At 46.3% G+C, this 18,385-nt stretch overlaps 1 protein-coding gene across 1 annotated transcript; it reads left to right on the forward strand.

The window, feature by feature from the left end:
- Nucleotides 1-502: 502 nt before the first annotated feature.
- On the forward strand, nucleotides 503-3,397 carry LOC125537602 (large ribosomal subunit protein eL24-like). Its single transcript, XM_048700920.2, has 6 exons — nucleotides 503-657; nucleotides 1,400-1,443; nucleotides 1,551-1,626; nucleotides 1,727-1,828; nucleotides 2,378-2,526; nucleotides 3,059-3,397. The coding sequence occupies exons 2-6, from the start codon at nucleotides 1,433-1,435 to the stop codon at nucleotides 3,204-3,206; spliced, it is 486 nt and encodes a 161-aa protein (XP_048556877.1). The 5' UTR covers nucleotides 503-657; nucleotides 1,400-1,432; the 3' UTR covers nucleotides 3,207-3,397.
- Nucleotides 3,398-18,385: the final 14,988 nt, after the last annotated feature.

An 18,385-nucleotide genomic window follows, 5' to 3' on the forward strand; every position in this document is an offset into this window, starting at 1 on the left:
ACCGCCTACCGCTGTAGCCAAGGCACTCTAACGTGACATTTGTGTTATGTGTAGCTGTTAACTTTTGATCATGTCTAGTGTATGCAACCAAACAACATGCACCAGTATGAACATATTCAATGTGATCAACAAAACACAATGCGTATTGCTACGATGCAGTGAAATGGGATGCAGACAACCAATCAACATACAGATGATGCTTTTTTTCTTGTATATGTTCAACCAGGCCCAACTAAAACAAGTATGCAAAGTGGCAAAAACGATGTAGGTAACCAAACACACCTGTACTGTAGCTATAGTAATTTTTTTTAGAAATTCTTTACCTTTTTTTAAGGCAAGGAGAAATACTTTATCAGCAGTTTTTTTAGGCGAGCTTTACCTGCAGCTTTTTTTTATAGTTTTTGCCGTTTCGTGGACGGAGGCCCAGTAGCTCTGACATCAAACTGGCCTGGCCCAACTGCAAGGTAGGTCTCCACCAATCGGCCCATACGGGCTTGGACAGCCTGGATCCTCTCCAAGGACCGTATAAAACAACAGGGCTGGTGCCCGGCGAAAACCCTAGCAGAGGAGGCGGCGGAGGCAGAGCAGGAGAGCGGCAGCTCGCGCGCGCGCGCCCCCATTGCCGCCGCAGCAGGAGCCCGCCGATTCCAATCCAAGGTGAGAGAGCTCTTTTCCCCAGTCGACTCACCAAGGCGCCTCTCGATTTGTTGCTAGATTGCGTCATATGCGCGCATTACATGCGTTGTTGGTTGGTTCATGCCGTTGTATAAGAACTACTTGAGAGTTGAGATCCTGTAGTAGTAGTTTGCGTATCATTTGGTCATGTTAAAGATCAGTTCTAGCTGCCAGCGATTAGCCCCAACATTTTTGCGTGTGGAGAAATGTCGAACCGGTGGTTTGTGCCTTAGAAATCTCAACTGTGTAAATCACTTGTTCATGAGAGTTTTTCAATGTACCCTGCTCTGTATATAAGTTCTGTTGTTTAAAATTCATAATGATGCACTGTAGTTCAGTTTGTTTTGTTACTCTCTTTGATATGCTGTAATATGTAACGAGGCAGCGAGGTTTCGTCTTTGAAGCTTACGGAGGAATAAATAAGTATCATAAAATTTAAAATGCACCTAAGCGCCTTACCTTGCAACGGTGGACGCTAATTTATAGGCGTTAATCAAGCAATGGGGCCCTTTGTGCGGGAACAAAACAAGCCAAGCGCTCGGCGCACGCTTTTGCATTGATGCTATGGTCGACACCAAGATTTAACATCACAACCGCTAAACGGGCTGGAAATCAATCCTAGCGCCTGCCTCTAGTGCCTGGCGTTGTAGATGCCCTTAGGGGCCGATGCTTTCTTGTATTGAATGATATTGTGGGTGCTGATGTCCTTGCATTTAATTTGTAGGAGGAGCTTTGAAGGTTTGTCAGGGCGGAGAAGATGGTTCTCAAGTATGCTACTCTTTGATTTTGTGTGGCGATGTCAAGTTGGGCGATGTTAAAGATTTGTAAAACTGCTTGCTACAATCTTACTTATTCCTGCTACTGTGTTCATACAGGACAGAGCTCTGCCGTTTCAGCGGTGCCAAGATATACCCAGGGAAGGGTATCAGATTCATCCGCTCAGACTCTCAAGTAAGCTTGTGCGCCCCTGTTGTTATTGTGCATGGAATGAAAACCAAGTGGAAATTCGCTGACATTGTGCTGTACGTTCTTCGCACGTGCCCAAAATCAGGTCTTCCTTTTCTCCAACTCAAAGTGCAAGAGCTACTTCCACAACCGTCTCAAGCCAGCTAAACTCGCATGGACGGCCATGTACAGGAAGCAGCACAAGAAGGTACATATTGATAAGCCAATTCCCTTGAAAGATATACTCCATATACTAGTTCAGCATATGTTTCATAATCTTAATACTATGTCCTATTAGAGTGATCTTATTAGGCAGTATAAGTGCAATGACCTGGTAGTTAATTGGCCTGCTTAAATATTTGCCTTGATTGATAGTTTCTTTTCCGGTAGCTAGTGGCGGTAAAAGAAAGTGACATATCTAATCAGGCTCAGGGACTAAGAATAATTTGGTTACAACATTGTCAGTTAGTCGGCTCTGCTGACCTGCTTAAATATTTGCCTTGATTGATAGTTTCTTTTCCGGTAGCTAGTGGCGGTAAAAGAAAGTGACATATCTAATCAGGCTCCGGGACTAAGAATAATTTGGTTACCACATTGTCAGTTAGTCGGCTCTCTGCTGACAGCACAAATGATATATATTGCTTAATCATGTGTAGTTTTCATTCCTTTTGCTCTGTTGCAAGTGGATGTCTGCGCAGTTCTCATCTCTGCTTACTTGTGTTTTAACGGGCTTATAATTTTTTGTGGTGTGTTGCAGGATATTCATGCTGAGGCTGCAAAGAAGAGGCGCCGCACCACCAAGAGGCCATATTCCAGGTCAATTGTAGGTGCTTCCCTTGAAGTTATCCAGAAGAAGAGAGCTGAGAAGCCGGAGGTCCGTGATGCAGCCAGGGAAGCAGCACTGCGGTAATACTTTCTCCATGGCTTTTTGACTCCTAGATATTGTGATTTGTTATAACAAGAAACTTGGTATGAACAAACATGTTTTTATGTTGCATGTTACACTCACACTGGGATAGCTATATATATTCTGGCTCAGTTAGTATTGAACTATGTGGTGACTTAATGCCTGACTTCTAATGGCTCATGCAGCATTTGAAAGAAATACCTAGTTATGTACTCCCTCTGTCTGAAAAAGCTTGTCCCTCAAATGGATGTATCCAGCACTAACTTGGTGCTAGATACATCCATTTGAGGGACAAGCTTTTTCGGACGGAGGGGGTATGCATTAGAGAAGGTTTGCTCTAATTCGAGTTTTGAGAGGCTAGTTTTTTTAGATCACACCTGTCAACTGAACATCATCCGCGTAATATGCACCTGCGTGTTTCTGTTCATGTTTAATAAGCGTACAACATCTGGGCAGTCTTGGTACCTAGTTTTTCTATCCAATGTAATATATCTATATAAGGTACTTACAGAGGTAACTGCTCTATAACAGTGAGATCAAGGAGCGGATTAAGAAGACCAAGGATGAGAAGCGAGCAAAGAAGGTGGAGGTGACAAAATCCCAGAAGACCACCGGCAGAGGCAACGCCCCCAAACCTGGAAAGGCCCCCAAGCTTGGCGGTGGTGGCGGGAAGCGCTAGATGGAGTCCCTGACGATCAATGTGAAATTTTGAACCAGTTGCATGATGTCTTACCCCGTATCTTTTAGGAAGTTTTTTGCTCAAACCAGCTGTTGCTGTCGGTATGCAGCATCTGGGTGCACAAACCAGTGGTGGATCAGTGTGAAAGATTGTTTTATGTTTCTCATCAATGTGAGATTGTTCTATGCTTATCTGGTTGTTGTTTCAGCTTTTGTCTAGTTGGTGTTTTTTCCGCACCACATTGTGCATGTTTGTCTGTCGTCCCCGTAGAACCTTTCTCATGCCCTTGTAACTGGGTGTTAATCGATATGGCGCACGGCCGTCATAACGCGACCTTGAGCTGGTTATTAATTCAACGGCCGTGGCCGCCGATCGTGCCTTTTAGATTGGATGATTAAGTGAAAGTTTGACCCCGTGGATTTTGCTTTCAAGATATTGAAAAAATCCATCGGCAATCACAACTCTAATAATTAACTGCAACTTTACTAATTTCAAGATGGTTGAACACATCATGCTCTTTTATTGGATTCTCTAGGGTTGATTGTATTTCTTTTATCAACAAAAAGAAGATAGTTACAATTATTAAAAATCAATACATTTCAGTGACTTCAAGCAATGTATGTCTCTTTGTATATACGTATATAAGATTAGAAATATGGAAATAATATCCACAAAAGATATATGAAAATAATGTAATACAGATGTCTATATACACATATAGAAATGTATCAGTGTCTAAATTATCATGTGTTATGCAGCGAAGAGGTAGGATGCCCTCGCATTTAGGAGGGCCACTGTGCTAACTTTATAGATAAAACATCCTGATCTTTTTATTAATAATAAATAAGAACTCTAATTACGGAAGTGGTAAAGGGCCGGTGGAAAATGTCAAAATAGTAAGGACGCTATGAAGAGGAGCGTCCAGGCTAAGTGTGTCCCTTTATAGACGCTCTTATACACGACATCTAGCTATGTGGTTTCACTTATTAGGCTCAACTGAGTCTTTTTTTCTCTTCTCTGATATACGTAACAGTTTCTGATATGCAAACCCTAATACGCATGCAGCCGTCGCTCTTGATCTCGCGGTCTCGTAAGCAAGCTCTAGCGGCCAACATCAACAATCATTATGGGAGTCGTGTTGTCTCACCGGCCGCTCATCATTAGGAATTTAGGATCGTCCACTTGACCTGTAGTTGGCGCATGTGAGTTGTACGCCATATTGCATCTCCTCTATCAAGTTTTTTTGTATAATTCGTTCCATGGTTGCAAGTGTACTGCGTACAATGTATAGATGATTGGATTTTTATTCCTGGTAATATAATTGGTAATTGTCTAGTTTATGAGAACTGATAGGTCGTGAAAAATGCAACCTTGAGTCGATAGTAAATCAATTTAATATTTTAATCTTTACTTTCTACATGTTCATGTCTGCAGGTGAATCCGAGAACATCTTAATTGTTCTAACGTATGTTGATGGTGAAGTGCAACATGGATCCATGGATGTGGAGTATAATGTTCCTCCCAAAGTCACATTTCCAGCATATGAGGAAACAACTTTTCAAGATATCAAGAATCTATGTCAAGGACTTAGACATGGAAATAGCAGTGATAGAAACAACATGAATATCCAGGTCCCGAGCAACATGGAACATGATTTTCAATTAATTTCAGTATATGAGGAAAGAGGATGGAACATGATTTTTAAGAAGACTAGGTCCCGAGCAACATGGAAAGCGATAGAGTTATATGTTAAGTTCACACCAAATCGAGGTACGTTGAGCCAACTCAACGGTGGAAGCAACATACCTAGAATTGAAAGGGAAGAAAAAAGGTATACGGAAGTGCAATGTGTTCATCATTGCAACAAACCCCGTCTGGTGCATCTCTGGATTATAGTACATGTGCTCGTGATTTTGACATGTCACATGTTCCATCTTGTAGTCATGGTAATGCAAGAAATGATTTTCCAACAAGTACTGCCTATAGCCCTTATGATCAGGATGATACAGACCCAAATGATGCTTTGATTGGACATGATGATGATGACGATGAGCATGATTTCGATGACGCACCTAGCCAATGTTTAGATGATTATCCAGAACCAATGGCCGTGCACCACAACTGGAGTTGAGTATAAAGAAATGTGCGGGCATTGTCATATAATAAGTTCTTTTTGCAACCAAATACTCGGGCCTCATCAAGACAAGGGAACACGGATGTACATGGATGAGATGTAAGGAAGGCGAATGGGGCAACAGGCCCGACGCTCCACAACTGACAATAATCAAACGGGTATATAGCTATTGCCGTACTAGTAATTTATATGTAAAATAGCAAAAGCTTGGGAAAATGGGAGCATCATATAATTTTCTTTTCATGTCTTCGCTTTAGGCTCATCGTCTGGCGAAGGAAAAATGAAATATAATCGAGGAAACACGTCGAGTTAAGGGAAAAACACATCATTGACAAGAAAGAGTGTTGGGGATATGTAACGCCCTCGATGCGGCTATATCTCCCACGTGTCGAAGCACGACTTAGAGGCATAACCGCATTGAAAGCAATGTCGCAAGTGAGGTAATCTTCACACAACCCATGAATATAACATTACATCATCCAGATACACACAAGGTCCGACTACGGAACCAAAATAAAAGAAGACTACCCCAAATGCTACACAGATCCCCGATCGTCCCAACTGGGCTCCACTACTGATCAACTAGAAACGGAACAACACAAAGGACAAGATCTTCATCGAGCTCCTCCTTGAGCTTGGTTGCGTCACCTGCATGATTCAACGGCACCTGCAAGCTGGTTTTGGAAGTATCTGTGAGTCACCGGGACTCAGCAATCTCACACCCTCGCGATCAAGACTATTTAAGCTTAAAGGAAGGGTAAAAGGTATGAGGTGGAGCTGCAGCAAGCGTGACAGGATCGGTATGGTTGACTAGGGGGGGGGGGTGAATAGGCAACTAACAATTTTTAGCTTTTCTTTAACAATTTAAACTTTGCATCAAAGTAGGTTGTCTAGATATGCAACTAGGTGAGCAACCTATATGATGCAACAAGGATAGGAACACAAGCAAGCAAGTGATATGATACAAATAAGCTTACACAAGTAAAGGCACGAGATAACCAAGAGTGGAGACGGTGGAGACGAGGATGTGTTGCCGAAGTTCCTTCCCTTTGAGAGGAAGTACGTCTCCGTTGGAGCGGTGTGGAGGCACAATGCTCCCCAAGAAGCCACTAGGGCCACCGTATTCTTCTCACGCCCTCACACAATGCGAGATGCCGTGATTCCACTATTGGTGCCCTTGAAGGTGGCGACCGAACCTTTACAAACATGGTTGGGGCTCTCTCCACAACTTAATTGGAGGCTCCCAACGAAACCATGAAGCTTCACCACAATGGAATATGGCTCCGAGGTGACCTCAACCGTCTAGGGTGCTCAAACACCCAAGAGTAACAAAATCCACACAAGAAAGTATGGGGGAAGCAAATATCCTTTGGTGGAAGTGTAGATCTAGGTCTCCTCCTTCAATCCCTAGCAAATCAACAAATTTGAGTGGCTAGAGAGAGAGATCGGGCAAGAGAGCTTGAAGTGCATTAATGGTGGAGTGAGAGAGGTCAAAGGTGAGAGTGGTAGGTGGGAGAAACACTCTTATATAGCAACCCTAAAAATCCAGCCGTTGCTGCGTTTTCAGCCCCGCAGCGGTACAACCGGTCCTTGTCCCGGTACAATCGGGACTCACGGTGTAGCTGCAGAACCCTACCAGGCGGTACAACCGGGCCACTGGGCGGTAGTACCAGTTAAGAAAAATGACCGGACCAACCGCCCAGCCACCGCACAACTACCGCCTCAGAACAGAGACGCGACCGGTACTTGAGCGGTGCAAGACCGGAACAACCGCATGGCCTTGAGCTCTTGGACGGCGAAGTTCTGAGCGGAAGAACCGCTCAGACCACCGGTGGTACCGGTCAACGAGGATCGACCGGATCAACCGGGCCACCACCGCCCGAGAACCGCATCAAAACAGAACTTTGAGCGGTACTTGAGCGGTGCATGGCCGGAACCACCGCCCTAGCCTTTGTTGAGCAAGGTGGCGGTACCACCGCCCGGAGGCAGCGGTACAACCGCTCGGTAAAAGCTGGAGAGCGACAAGGTCCAGCGGTACAACCGCTCCAGGGGGCGGTACAACCGCTGGGAAGAGCAGAAAACAGAAGGAAAGATAGGAGGAACACTCTCTCTCACAACTGAGGAAGACAAATGAGGGGTGAGGAAAGTGTACGTGAAAAGATTCTCCCAGAGCTTCATAATGAGGATTCCCTCTTGATAGTACGGGTACTCTACGACCAAAGAAAATAAAAGCGTAGATGACACATCTTCGATCTTTTCCTATGAGAGGCAATAGCAATCCGATGTAAGTCTAAGCATCGAGAACCTGAAACATATAGCACACGATTAGACCAACAAAGGGTTGTCATTATCATCCAAAACATAAAGTAGGGAAATGCCCTTTCAATCTCCCCCTTTTTGGTGGATGATGACAACAACACGATTTGCAAGAGATAAGTCAATGAAATCTAGACAGAACTCCCCTTGAATATGTGCCCCAATAGGAACTAGCTGTTAGAAAGCATGGGCACACTTTCAAGACTAGACTCCCCCTAGATTTTATAGACTCAGCACTCTGAGCATAAAAAAAGAGAGACAATATAATACTTAGAGTGCAATAATAACGATAATGACCGATGAACGGAAAGGTAACAGGAGTAACAAGTCTCACACACAGCAAGGAACGAAACAAGTCCACGAACAAAGACCAACAAGAGAAAACGAGAAAAAGAAAAACCCATGCAAATCCCCGAGACCTATAGAACCCTCCCCCCTTTGGCATCAAGACACCAAAAAGGAAAAGAGCGAAGCTAGCGTCCCAAAGCTCAAGCGTCCTCCTCTGACTCCTTGGTCGCATCTGGATCCTCATCACCAGAGTCGTCATCGTCATCGTGATCGGATTCTTCCATGGCATTGGCAGCTGCTGCAAATGAGGAGGATGGCTGGGGAGGGGCTTCATCATCAGTCCAGGTGCTATGGGTAGATATCCAACGCTCCTCCGGGGTGATGCTCTTCTCAGAGCCACTCTCAACTGGCATGTTGAGGTGCTTCATCATTGCAATTTGGCGACGTCGTGCAAGCTTCTCATTGACATGTGCCTCATACATCCTCTTCTGGATGTCAGCCTGGAGACAAAAGGTCTTCTTCACCTTGGCAGTGAGCTTGGCCACCCATGAAGGCTTGGCCCCTGGCTCCAGCTCAAAGTCCTCATCGTCAGAAGTAGCATAGACATCCTCAGGAGCATCGGCAGGGAAGCGAGGCTCGGCATGCTTCTTCTTCTTAAGGAGTTTGACCTCATGAACAGTGAGGTTGTCTGGAGAAGTGAGGAGCTCTCCAGGACGACGAACAGCCCACACAGAGTTCAGAAAGCACATGACAAACGGAGCATAGATTGGGACTTTACGGTAGATGACCATGTTGTACATCTCATGCCACATCCAATTGGACACATCAAACGTTGCCCCTGTCCCCACCATGGTCTTCATAGAAACCATCAAATCAACCAGATAACCATGAATCTCATCTTGATTGCCCACCTTGGGCAAGAGCACATTGCGGAACACTCGGTGCATGATGTCATAGACCTTCTCCAAATCCTTGGATTCTCCAATAATCCCACGGCCCTGAATGTAAAGAGGGGCAAGCTTCTCCTTAAGCATGGACTCAGGAAAGTCATGAGGACGAATGCCACCCCTTCCTTCCAGACCGGTATCCTCGTACCCAATAGCATTGCAGAATGCCCTCGAGGGAACTTGAAACAATTCATCACGACACATGAAGGTGAGAGTGCATGCGTCATCTTCCCCAAAATGAACCGTGGCATAGAACTGATGGATGAGTTGAACATCAAAGTCACAGTTGACTGACATGAGCTTGACAAGATCTCCTCGCAGAGAGCCAGCGCCTCACCAAAATACTCCAGGTTGTTCCTCCAATGATCAAGATCAATTGTCCACTGCTTGGCATGTCTGTTCTTGTTGTGCTCAAAGAGTTCATGAACAATCCGCACTTGCATCTCATTCTGGAACTGAACGGTGGTCCAAGGAGGAGCAATGGTAACCTCATACGGATTCTTCGATCGGCAGGGTTCCCATTCCTTGGCTTTCCAATGATGCAACGGCCTAACCACACGTTGCTTAGCAGCTGCAGACTTTTCACGGCGAGTGGGCTTGGTGGGAATCACAACTTCTTCTTCATCATCAGACACAACCGGGCGCAAGGTCCTTCGTTCCCTCTTCTTGGTCTTGCGAGGAGCAGAGCGAGAACTAGAGCCACCTGAACGCACACACGAAAAGAGCACACAAAAACCAGCAAGGATGAGAGGATTGCACACACTAGCAGAAAAGGAACATGTTGCGGCAACAGAGAAGATAGAACAGTACTGGGTGGTTGATATACTCCGGTTGTACCGGATCCTCCGCCGGTAGTACCGCTTCAGCGGTTGTACCGCCCGTAGGGGCGGTAGAACCGCTGACAGTGGCACTACCAGGGGAGATAGATCTAACCGAGGCATATTAATCACACAAGTAATATTCCAAATTCTAAGTGCTGCAAACAAGACAGGAGGCAAACAAAGATCTCTTCTACTCCATAGTTCAAACACTAATCGTGGAAAGTGAAGTAATGCCCTAGACAAAGGAAGAACCCTAGAAAGATCTAGGAGCAAAGAACATGAGGCATTACCACCATCCATGGGAAGAGATCGGGAGGCTTCCACGGAGAGCCCAAGGATCTGAAGCACGAGACGCACTCCGGGGCAGGGGCAAAGAGGGCCGGCAGCTAGGGCACAGAGAAGAGGAACGAGGGCGAAAGGAAAAAGAAAACCCTTCAGCCCCGTCGAGTATATATAGGCCCGTAGACACGCCCCGGTAGTACCGCTCTGGAGAGCGGTTGTACCGCTCGTCTGGTATAGACCGGTGGTTGGAGGCAATACTTCCGGTGCTTGGAAGGCAGCGGTAGTACCGCCCGGCGTCCACCGGTAGTACCGGACGTAGGTTACCATGGGTTTGAGCGGTGGAACCACCCAAGCACCGAACGGAGACCCATTGGGACGGCACAACTAGGTACCAGCGGTAGAACCGCCTGTGATCCCGGTTGTACCGCCCGACCACCTATGCCCAAGCCAAGATCAAATGAGTGCAATCCGAGGAGGGGAAGAAAGAGCACGAAACAGGAGAGAAACAACACCCTAGGAGAACCCAACGCAAAGAGCAAAGAAAGAACGAGAGAAAACAACACGAGAACAAAAAGCTAACTCCAACCTCCCCAAGAGAGGACGGTGGCCGGAGCCACCCATGTTTGAGTCAATTGGTATGGCACCGCGAAGAATTATCCTTGGGTCCATGACCAAAACTCGTCTTTGAAGCACAAGTACCATCAAACATGGCTAATGTGAAAGACTTGATCAATTTATGCATAATGGGGGGAGGGAGAGTTCATTGAGAGAACATCACCCCCCCTATGTCCATGCCTACATCTAACAAGACACCATGTTGAGTATGGTGGGGTGTGCAAGGGTTCAAGCAACATTGCTTGAATCAATGATATTTAGCTCATGCCTTAACTCGCGGAATCTTGCTTCATCCAAGGGCTTCGTGAAGATATCTGCAAGGTTATCATGAGTGTTGACATAGTTGAGCTCGATCTCTCCTCGCCTAATGTGATCCCGGATGAAGTGATACCGGATCTCAATATGCTTCGTCTTGAAGTGTTGCACCGGGTTGAGAGAGATCTTAATGTCACTTTCATTGTCACACCAAAGAGGCACTTTGTCACAAATGACACCGTAGTCCTTTAAAGTTCGCCTCATCCATAAGAGTTGTGCACAACAACTACCGGCCGCCACATACTCCGCTTCGGTGGACGAGAGATACACACAACTTTGCTTTTTGGAAGACCAACTTACCAAAGAGCAACCAAGGAATTGGCACCCTCCGGAAGTGGACTTCCTATCCACTTTGTCTCCCGCCCAATCAGAATCCGAATACCCTACAAGCTTGAAGTTTGCTCCTCTTGGGTACCATAGGCCAAAGTTTGGGGTATGAGCCAAATATCGAAAGATTCATTTGACCGCCACATAGTGACTTTCCTTAGGTGCGGCTTGAAACCGTGTACAAATTCCCACACTCAACATGATATCCGGTCTAGATGCACAAAGGTAAAGCAAGAAACCTATCATGGAGCGATATACCTTTTGATCCACCACTTTACCATTGGGATCTTTGTCAAGTTGGCACTTGGTGGGCATTGGAGTGGAAGCCGGCTTGACATCACTTAGCTTGAATCTCTTGAGCATGTCTTGAGTATATTTGGCTTGGTTGATGAAGGTTCCTTCTCTTCTTTGATTCACTTCGAACCCTAGAAAGAACTTCAACTCTCCCATGGAAGACATGTCAAACTTTGAGGTCATGAGAGCGGCAAATTCCTCATTGAAAGCTTTGTTAGGGGAACCAAAGATAATATCATCAACATATAATTGGCACACAAACAACTCCCCTTTGACCTTCTTAGTAAAAAGAGTGGGGTCGATTAGCCCAACTTCAAAACCACGGTCTTGTAACAACTTGGTAAGAGTCATACCATGCACGTGGGGCTTGTTTAAGGCCATAGAGTGCCTTATCGAGTTGATACACATGATCGGGAAAGTAGGGATCCTCGAACCCGGGGGGTTGCTTGACATAAACCAATTCATTAATGGGACCATTAAGAAAATCACTCTTCACATCCATTTGTTGTAACTTAAAGTTATGATGAGAAGCATATGCAATCAACATGCGAATGGATTCAAGACGAGCAACAGGAGCAAAGGTTTCACTGTAGTCGATACCCTCGACTTGGGAGTAGCCTTGTGCTACCAAACGAGCCTTGTTGCGAATGATAATCCCATGGGCATCTTGCTTGTTCTTAAATATCCACTTGGTTCCAATGACATTGTGGTTCTCCGTCGGTCTTGGCACCAATCTCCACACTTTGTTGCGCTCGAAGTTGTTGAGTTCTTCATGCATGGCATTGAGCCAATCCGGATCTTCTAGCGCCTCATAGACCTTGTGGGGTTCCACACAAGAGACAAACGCGTGATGCTCACAATAATTTACTAATTGTATACGTGTGCTTACCCCCTTTCTTAAGCTTCCAAGCACATTCGTCATGAGATGATCCTTGGTGGAGAGCTTGGAAGCAACTTTGGCGGCACGACGCTCTAATTCCTCCTCGGGGGTGAGACGAGGAGTGGTCACTTGATCATCTTGAGCGTCGTCTTGGGCTTGTTCTTGTTCTTGGACTTGCTTGGAGGAGAGTACTTGACCTTGGGCATCACTTGATGTGTCAACACCATCTTGAGCGTGATCTTGCCCTTGGTCATGTTCTTGAGGATGAGGGCCTTCATGTTGTTCTTCGGAAGCGTGTGGGCCTTGGGTTGGTGATGGCTCCACTTGAGTGGATCTTTGTCCTTCTCCTTCGACCACAAGGGGTTCCTCAATGGGTAGGATAAAGCCAACACCCATTCTTCTTATGGCTTGGGGAGGAATTTCATCACCTACATCACAAGTGCCACTTTGCTCCACTTGAGAGCCGTTATTCTTATCAAACTCCACGTTACACGTCTCCTCAATAAGTCCAGTGGATTTATTGAGGACATGGTAAGCATGAGAGTTTGTAGCATAACCAACAAATATGCCCTCATAAGCTCTAGCCTCAAATTTAGACAACCGAACACCTTTCTTGAGAATGAAACACTTACACCCGAACACCCGGAAGTACTTGAGGTTGGGCTTGTTACCGGTGAGTATCTCATATGGAGTCTTGTTCAAGCCCTTGCGGAGGTAGAGCCGATTGGATGCATGACACGCGGTGTTGATGGCTTCGGCCCAAAAGTTGTACGGAGACTTGAACTCCGCCATCATGGTCCTTGCCGCATCCATCAACGTCCGGTTCTTCCTCTCCGCAACACCGTTTTGTTAAGGGGTGTAAGGTGCGGAGTATTGATGCTTGATCCCCTTATCACTAAGAAACTCATCCAAGGTGTAGTTCTTGAACTCGGTGCCGTTGTCACTTCTTATTGTCAAGATCTTTGCATTGTGTTGACGTTGTGCTTCATTTGCAAAGTCAATGACGGTTTGTTGGGTCTCGCTCTTCCTCTTGAAGAAATACACCCAAGTGTATCTTGAGTAGTCATCCACAATCACCAAGCAATACTTCCTACCCCCAAGACTATCAAAGGATGGAGGCCCAAAGAGATCCATGTGAAGGAGCTCCAAAGGCCTCTTTGAGTAGATAATAGTCGTGGGAGGGTGAGCCTTCTCATGTAGCTTTCCTTCGATACAAGCACTGCAAGCACGATCTTTAGCAAAACTAACATTTGTTAGTCCACGGACATGGTCCCCCTTGAGAAGACTTTGCAAAGATCTCATATTGACATGGGCTAGACGGCGATGCCAAAGCCATCCCACATCAACTTTAGCCATTAGGCATGTCGCGGTCTTAGTGGGTCACTCCGAAAAGTTAATCACATATAGACTGTTCTTGACATGCCCAACAAAGGCTACTTTAAGAGTCTTGCTCCACAAGAGGGCCACGGTATCAATATCAAAGAAGGTGGCAAAGCCCATGATTGCAAGTTGACGAACGAAAAGTAAATTGTATGCAAGGGACTCTACAAGCATGACCTTCTCGATCGTGAGATCATGAGAAATGACAACCTTGCCGAGTCCCAATACCTTAGAGGACGAGGCATCACCCCATTCGACATTGGTGGGCATAGAGGAAATCTTGTGCACGTCCACCACCAAGTCCTTGCTTCCGGTCATATGATTTGTAGCTCCACTATCTAGCAACCATGATCCCCCACCGGAAGCAAACACCTACAAGAGATTAATGCTTGGTTTTAGGTACCCATTTTGTAATGGGTCCTTTGATGTTAGTAACAAGGGTCTTAGGAACCCAAATAGACCATTCAATGTATTCATAGGGAGAACCAACAAATTTGGCATAAACATGCCCATCACTAGCACGGCATAACACATAAGAAGGATTAAAGTCGCCGGCTTTGTTTGGAGGGGTGGCATTGCCCTTCTCGGCGCCGCCACCCTTCGCATCGTTCTTCTTCTCCTTGGATGCACCCTCTCCCTCCTTCACAAAAGTTTGCTTGAGAGGGGGAGGTCATTTGGCCTTGTCATTCTTCTTCTTGTTCTTGGGCTTGGGTGCGTACCCAATCCCTTCCTTGGCCACGACTTCCTTTTGACTACTCAAAAGGTCGTTGAGGTTCTTCTCACCTTGTATACATGACACAAGGCCTTTCTCAAGTTGCTCCTTCAACTTAGCATTTTCCTCAACAAGATGTATATGCTCACAACACGGGTTAGTAGCATTTGCATTATCAATTAAAACCATATGAGGAAATGTGGCTTTCTCCTTAGTTAGCTTCACCTGGAGTTGATCATGAGACTCCTTGAGACTAGCGTGAATACCCTTCAAGGCCTTGTGGGCCTTGTCAAGTATATCATACTCCTCTTTGAGTCTAGCAAGATCAACCCCAAATTCGGCCTTCTCGGAATTTAGCACACGAGAAACAATAAGAGCATGATCAAGATCTTTCTTTAATTTAGCATGAGCTTCGTTGTGTGACTCCTCAAGAGCCAAACGAAGACCACGCTCTTCCTCAAGAGCATTGGAAAGATCCGAAATATCATCGGCATAGTCACGGCTATGCCCTTCCATATTAGAGATGGTATCTGCGTGAGCGTCGATCATGTCATTGGCTTCACCAAGTTGTTCCAATAGAGCAACAAAGTGCTTCTTGGACTTGCCCTTGAGTTTACCCATAAAGGTCTCAAACTCATTCTCCTCCACATTAGTTCCCTCAAGTTCATTAATGCTATCCGACGGAGAAGGATGATTAATGATGGTAGTTTTGATGTTGGGGGTTACCTTGTTGGTGGCTTTAGCCATGAGGCACTTGGCGGTGATGCTCTCATTTGGTGAGTCGAAGAGAGACACCCGTGGAGTCGTCGCAATGGCAATGGAGGCCATGGCAACCAACTCATCACCTTCATCATCGTCATCATCCTCATTGTACTCTTCTTGTACCACCAATGCCTTGGGAGGAGTCTTCTTGGTGAAGTTGCTCTTGTTGGGGAACGACTTGGCCTTGTCCTTTCGGATGAGCTTGCCACCATTGTCTTCCCTCTTCTCATACGGGCACTCTGCAACAAAATGACTCACGTTGCGACAATTGTAGCAAGTCCTTAGACGTTGCTTGCTCTTCGTGCCACTTGAGTTGTTTTTGCTAAAGTTTGGCCTTGAGTTTTTCTTGCTCCAAAATTGCCTTGAAGCGAGTGCCATGTGTTCATGATATGCATACTTTGTATCCTCGGGGTTGCTCTCCTCTTCTTCTTCTTCAATGGACAACTTGGCCTTCAATGCAAGGTTGGGCTTCTTTGCCCTTTGAGAATGAAGCACCGCATTGTCGGCAGTCTTGTCCAAAATGTTCATGGCCACAAACTCATCCAACACTTCGCTTGAGGTCAAAGTGTGGAAGTCCGGTCTTTGACGAATGACAGAGGACATGGCCTTGTGATAGGGCATCATTGCCTTGAGGAATTTGCGCTTGATCCAATTGTCATCCGTGTCCTTGCTCCCGTGATCTCGTAGTGAGACCGCGAGTTTGGTTACTCTTCGATAAAGCTCACGAGGTTCTTCATCTTCTTTCATTGCAAACTCATCGGCCTCATCTTGCACCACTTCATAGTTGGAGCGTTGAATGCTTGCGCTTCCCCGGTAGAGAGAGACAACACAATGCCATGCATCTTTGGCCAAGGCGAAGGGGCGAAGATGAGGTAGGTCTTCGGGTGGAATTGCATCTTGAATGATGAAGAGAGCATTCTCATTGAATTGATTATCCGCGGCTTCTCGAGGAGTGAATTTGCTTGGATCATGCGGATAGAAACCTTCTTAAATGATCCTCCAAAGGTTAGTGTTCACATGATTTAAATGACGTTTAAAACGGTAAACCCAAGAATCAAAGTCCTCATTTTTCACAATCTTAGGGGGAGGACCGGCATGATTCAAATGAGTGGAGGGAACCGGTCCACCATAAACAAGTGGTGGTTCCACATGAGCAAAAATGCCGGTGCCATTTTTACCACTAGAAGAAGGAGCCTTTTCACTACTAGCTCCCCCCTTATCGGAGATAGCATCTGTCACCTTGTCGGTGGGATCACCCACTTTTAACGATGCGGTGGAAAGTTTAAGCCCCTCAAGGAATTTAGTAAACATGCTTTCAACCTCGGTGGTCATGGAGGTTTTCAATGTCTCCAAGGCCACATTGAACTCCTCACGAGAGACCGAGGTTCCCCCATCGCCCGCAGACGAGGTCGGATTCGCACCGAAGTGTTCCTCCACACCGTCTACGGTATCAACCATACTCTTCGAATGGTAAAGTGCTTAATAAAGAGACAAGGCTCTGATACCAATTGACAGGATCGATATGGTTGACTAGAAGAGGAGGTGAATAGGTAACTAACACTTTTTAGCTTTTCTTTAACAATTTAAACTTTGCATCAAAGTAGGTTGTCTAGATATGCAACTAGGTGAGCAACCTATATGATGCAACAAGGATAGGAACACAAGCAAGCAAGTGATATGATACAAATAAGCTTGCACAAGTAAAGGCATGAGATAACCAAGAGTGGAGACGGTGGAGACGGGGATGTGTTGCCGAAGTTCCTTCCCTTTGAGAGGAAGTACGTCTCCGTTGGAGCGGTGTGGAGGCACAATGCTCCCCAAGAAGCCACTAGGTCCACCGTATTCTCCTCACGCCCTCACACAATGCGAGATGCCGTGATTCCACTATTGGTGCCCTTGAAGGCGGCGACGGAACCTTTACAAACAAGGTTGGGGCTCTCTCCACAACTTAATTGGAGGCTCCCAACGAAACCACGAAGCTTCACCACAATGGAATATGGCTCCGAGGTGACCTCAACCGTCTAGGGTGCTCAAACACCCAAGAGTAACAAAATCCACACAAGAAAGTATGGGGGAAGCAAATATCCTTTGGTTGAAGTGTAGATCTAGGTCTCCTCCTTCAATCCCTAGCAAATCAACAAGTTTGAGTGGCTAGAGAGAGAGATCGGGCAAGAGAGCTTGAAGTGCATTAATGGTGGAGTGAGAGAGGTCAAAGGTGAGAGTGGTAGGTGGGAGAAACACTCTTATATAGCAACCCTAAAAATCCAGCCGTTGCTGCGTTTTCAGCCCCGCAGCGGTACAACCGGTCCTTGTCCCGGTACAACCGGGACTCACGGTGTAGCTGCAGAACCCTACCATGCGGTACAACCGGGCCACTGGGCGGTAGTACCGGTTAAGAAAAATGACCGGACCAACCGCCCAGCCACCGCACAACTACCGCCTAAGAACAGAGACGAGACCGGTACTTGAGCGGTGCAAGACCGGAACAACCGCATGGCCTTGAGCTCTTGGACGGCCAAGTTCTAAGCGGAAGAACCGCTCAGACCACCGGTGGTACCGGTCAACGAGGATCGACCGGATCAACCGGGCCACCACCGCCCGAGAACCACATCAAAACAGAACCTTGAGCGGTACTTGAGCGGTGCATGGCCGGAACCACCGCCCTAGCCTTTGTTGAGCAAGGTGGCGTTACCACCGCCTGGAGGCAGCGGTACAACCGCTCGGTAAAAGTTGGAGAGCGACAAGGTCCAGTGGTACAACCTCTCCAGGGGGCGGTACAACCGCTGGGAAGAGCAGAAAACAGAAGGAAAGATAGGGGGAACACTCTCTCTCACAACTGAGGAAGACAAATGAGGGGTGAGAAAAGTGTACTGAAAAGATTCCCCCAGAGCTTCCTAATGAGGATTCCCTCTTGATAGTACGGGTACTCTACGACCAAAGAAAATAAAAGCGTAGAGGACACGTCTTCGATCTTTTCCTACGAGAGGCAATAGCAATCCGATGTAAGCCTAAGCATCGAGAACCTGAAACATATAGCACACGATTAGACCAACAAAGGGTTGTCAACATCATCCAAAACATAAAGTAGGGAAATGCCCTTTAAAGC

Source organism: Triticum urartu, chromosome 5A (assembly GCF_056163025.1).
Source record: "Triticum urartu cultivar PI428250 chromosome 5A, HENAU_Tu73, whole genome shotgun sequence".
Classification (NCBI taxonomy): Eukaryota; Viridiplantae; Streptophyta; class Magnoliopsida; order Poales; family Poaceae; genus Triticum; species Triticum urartu.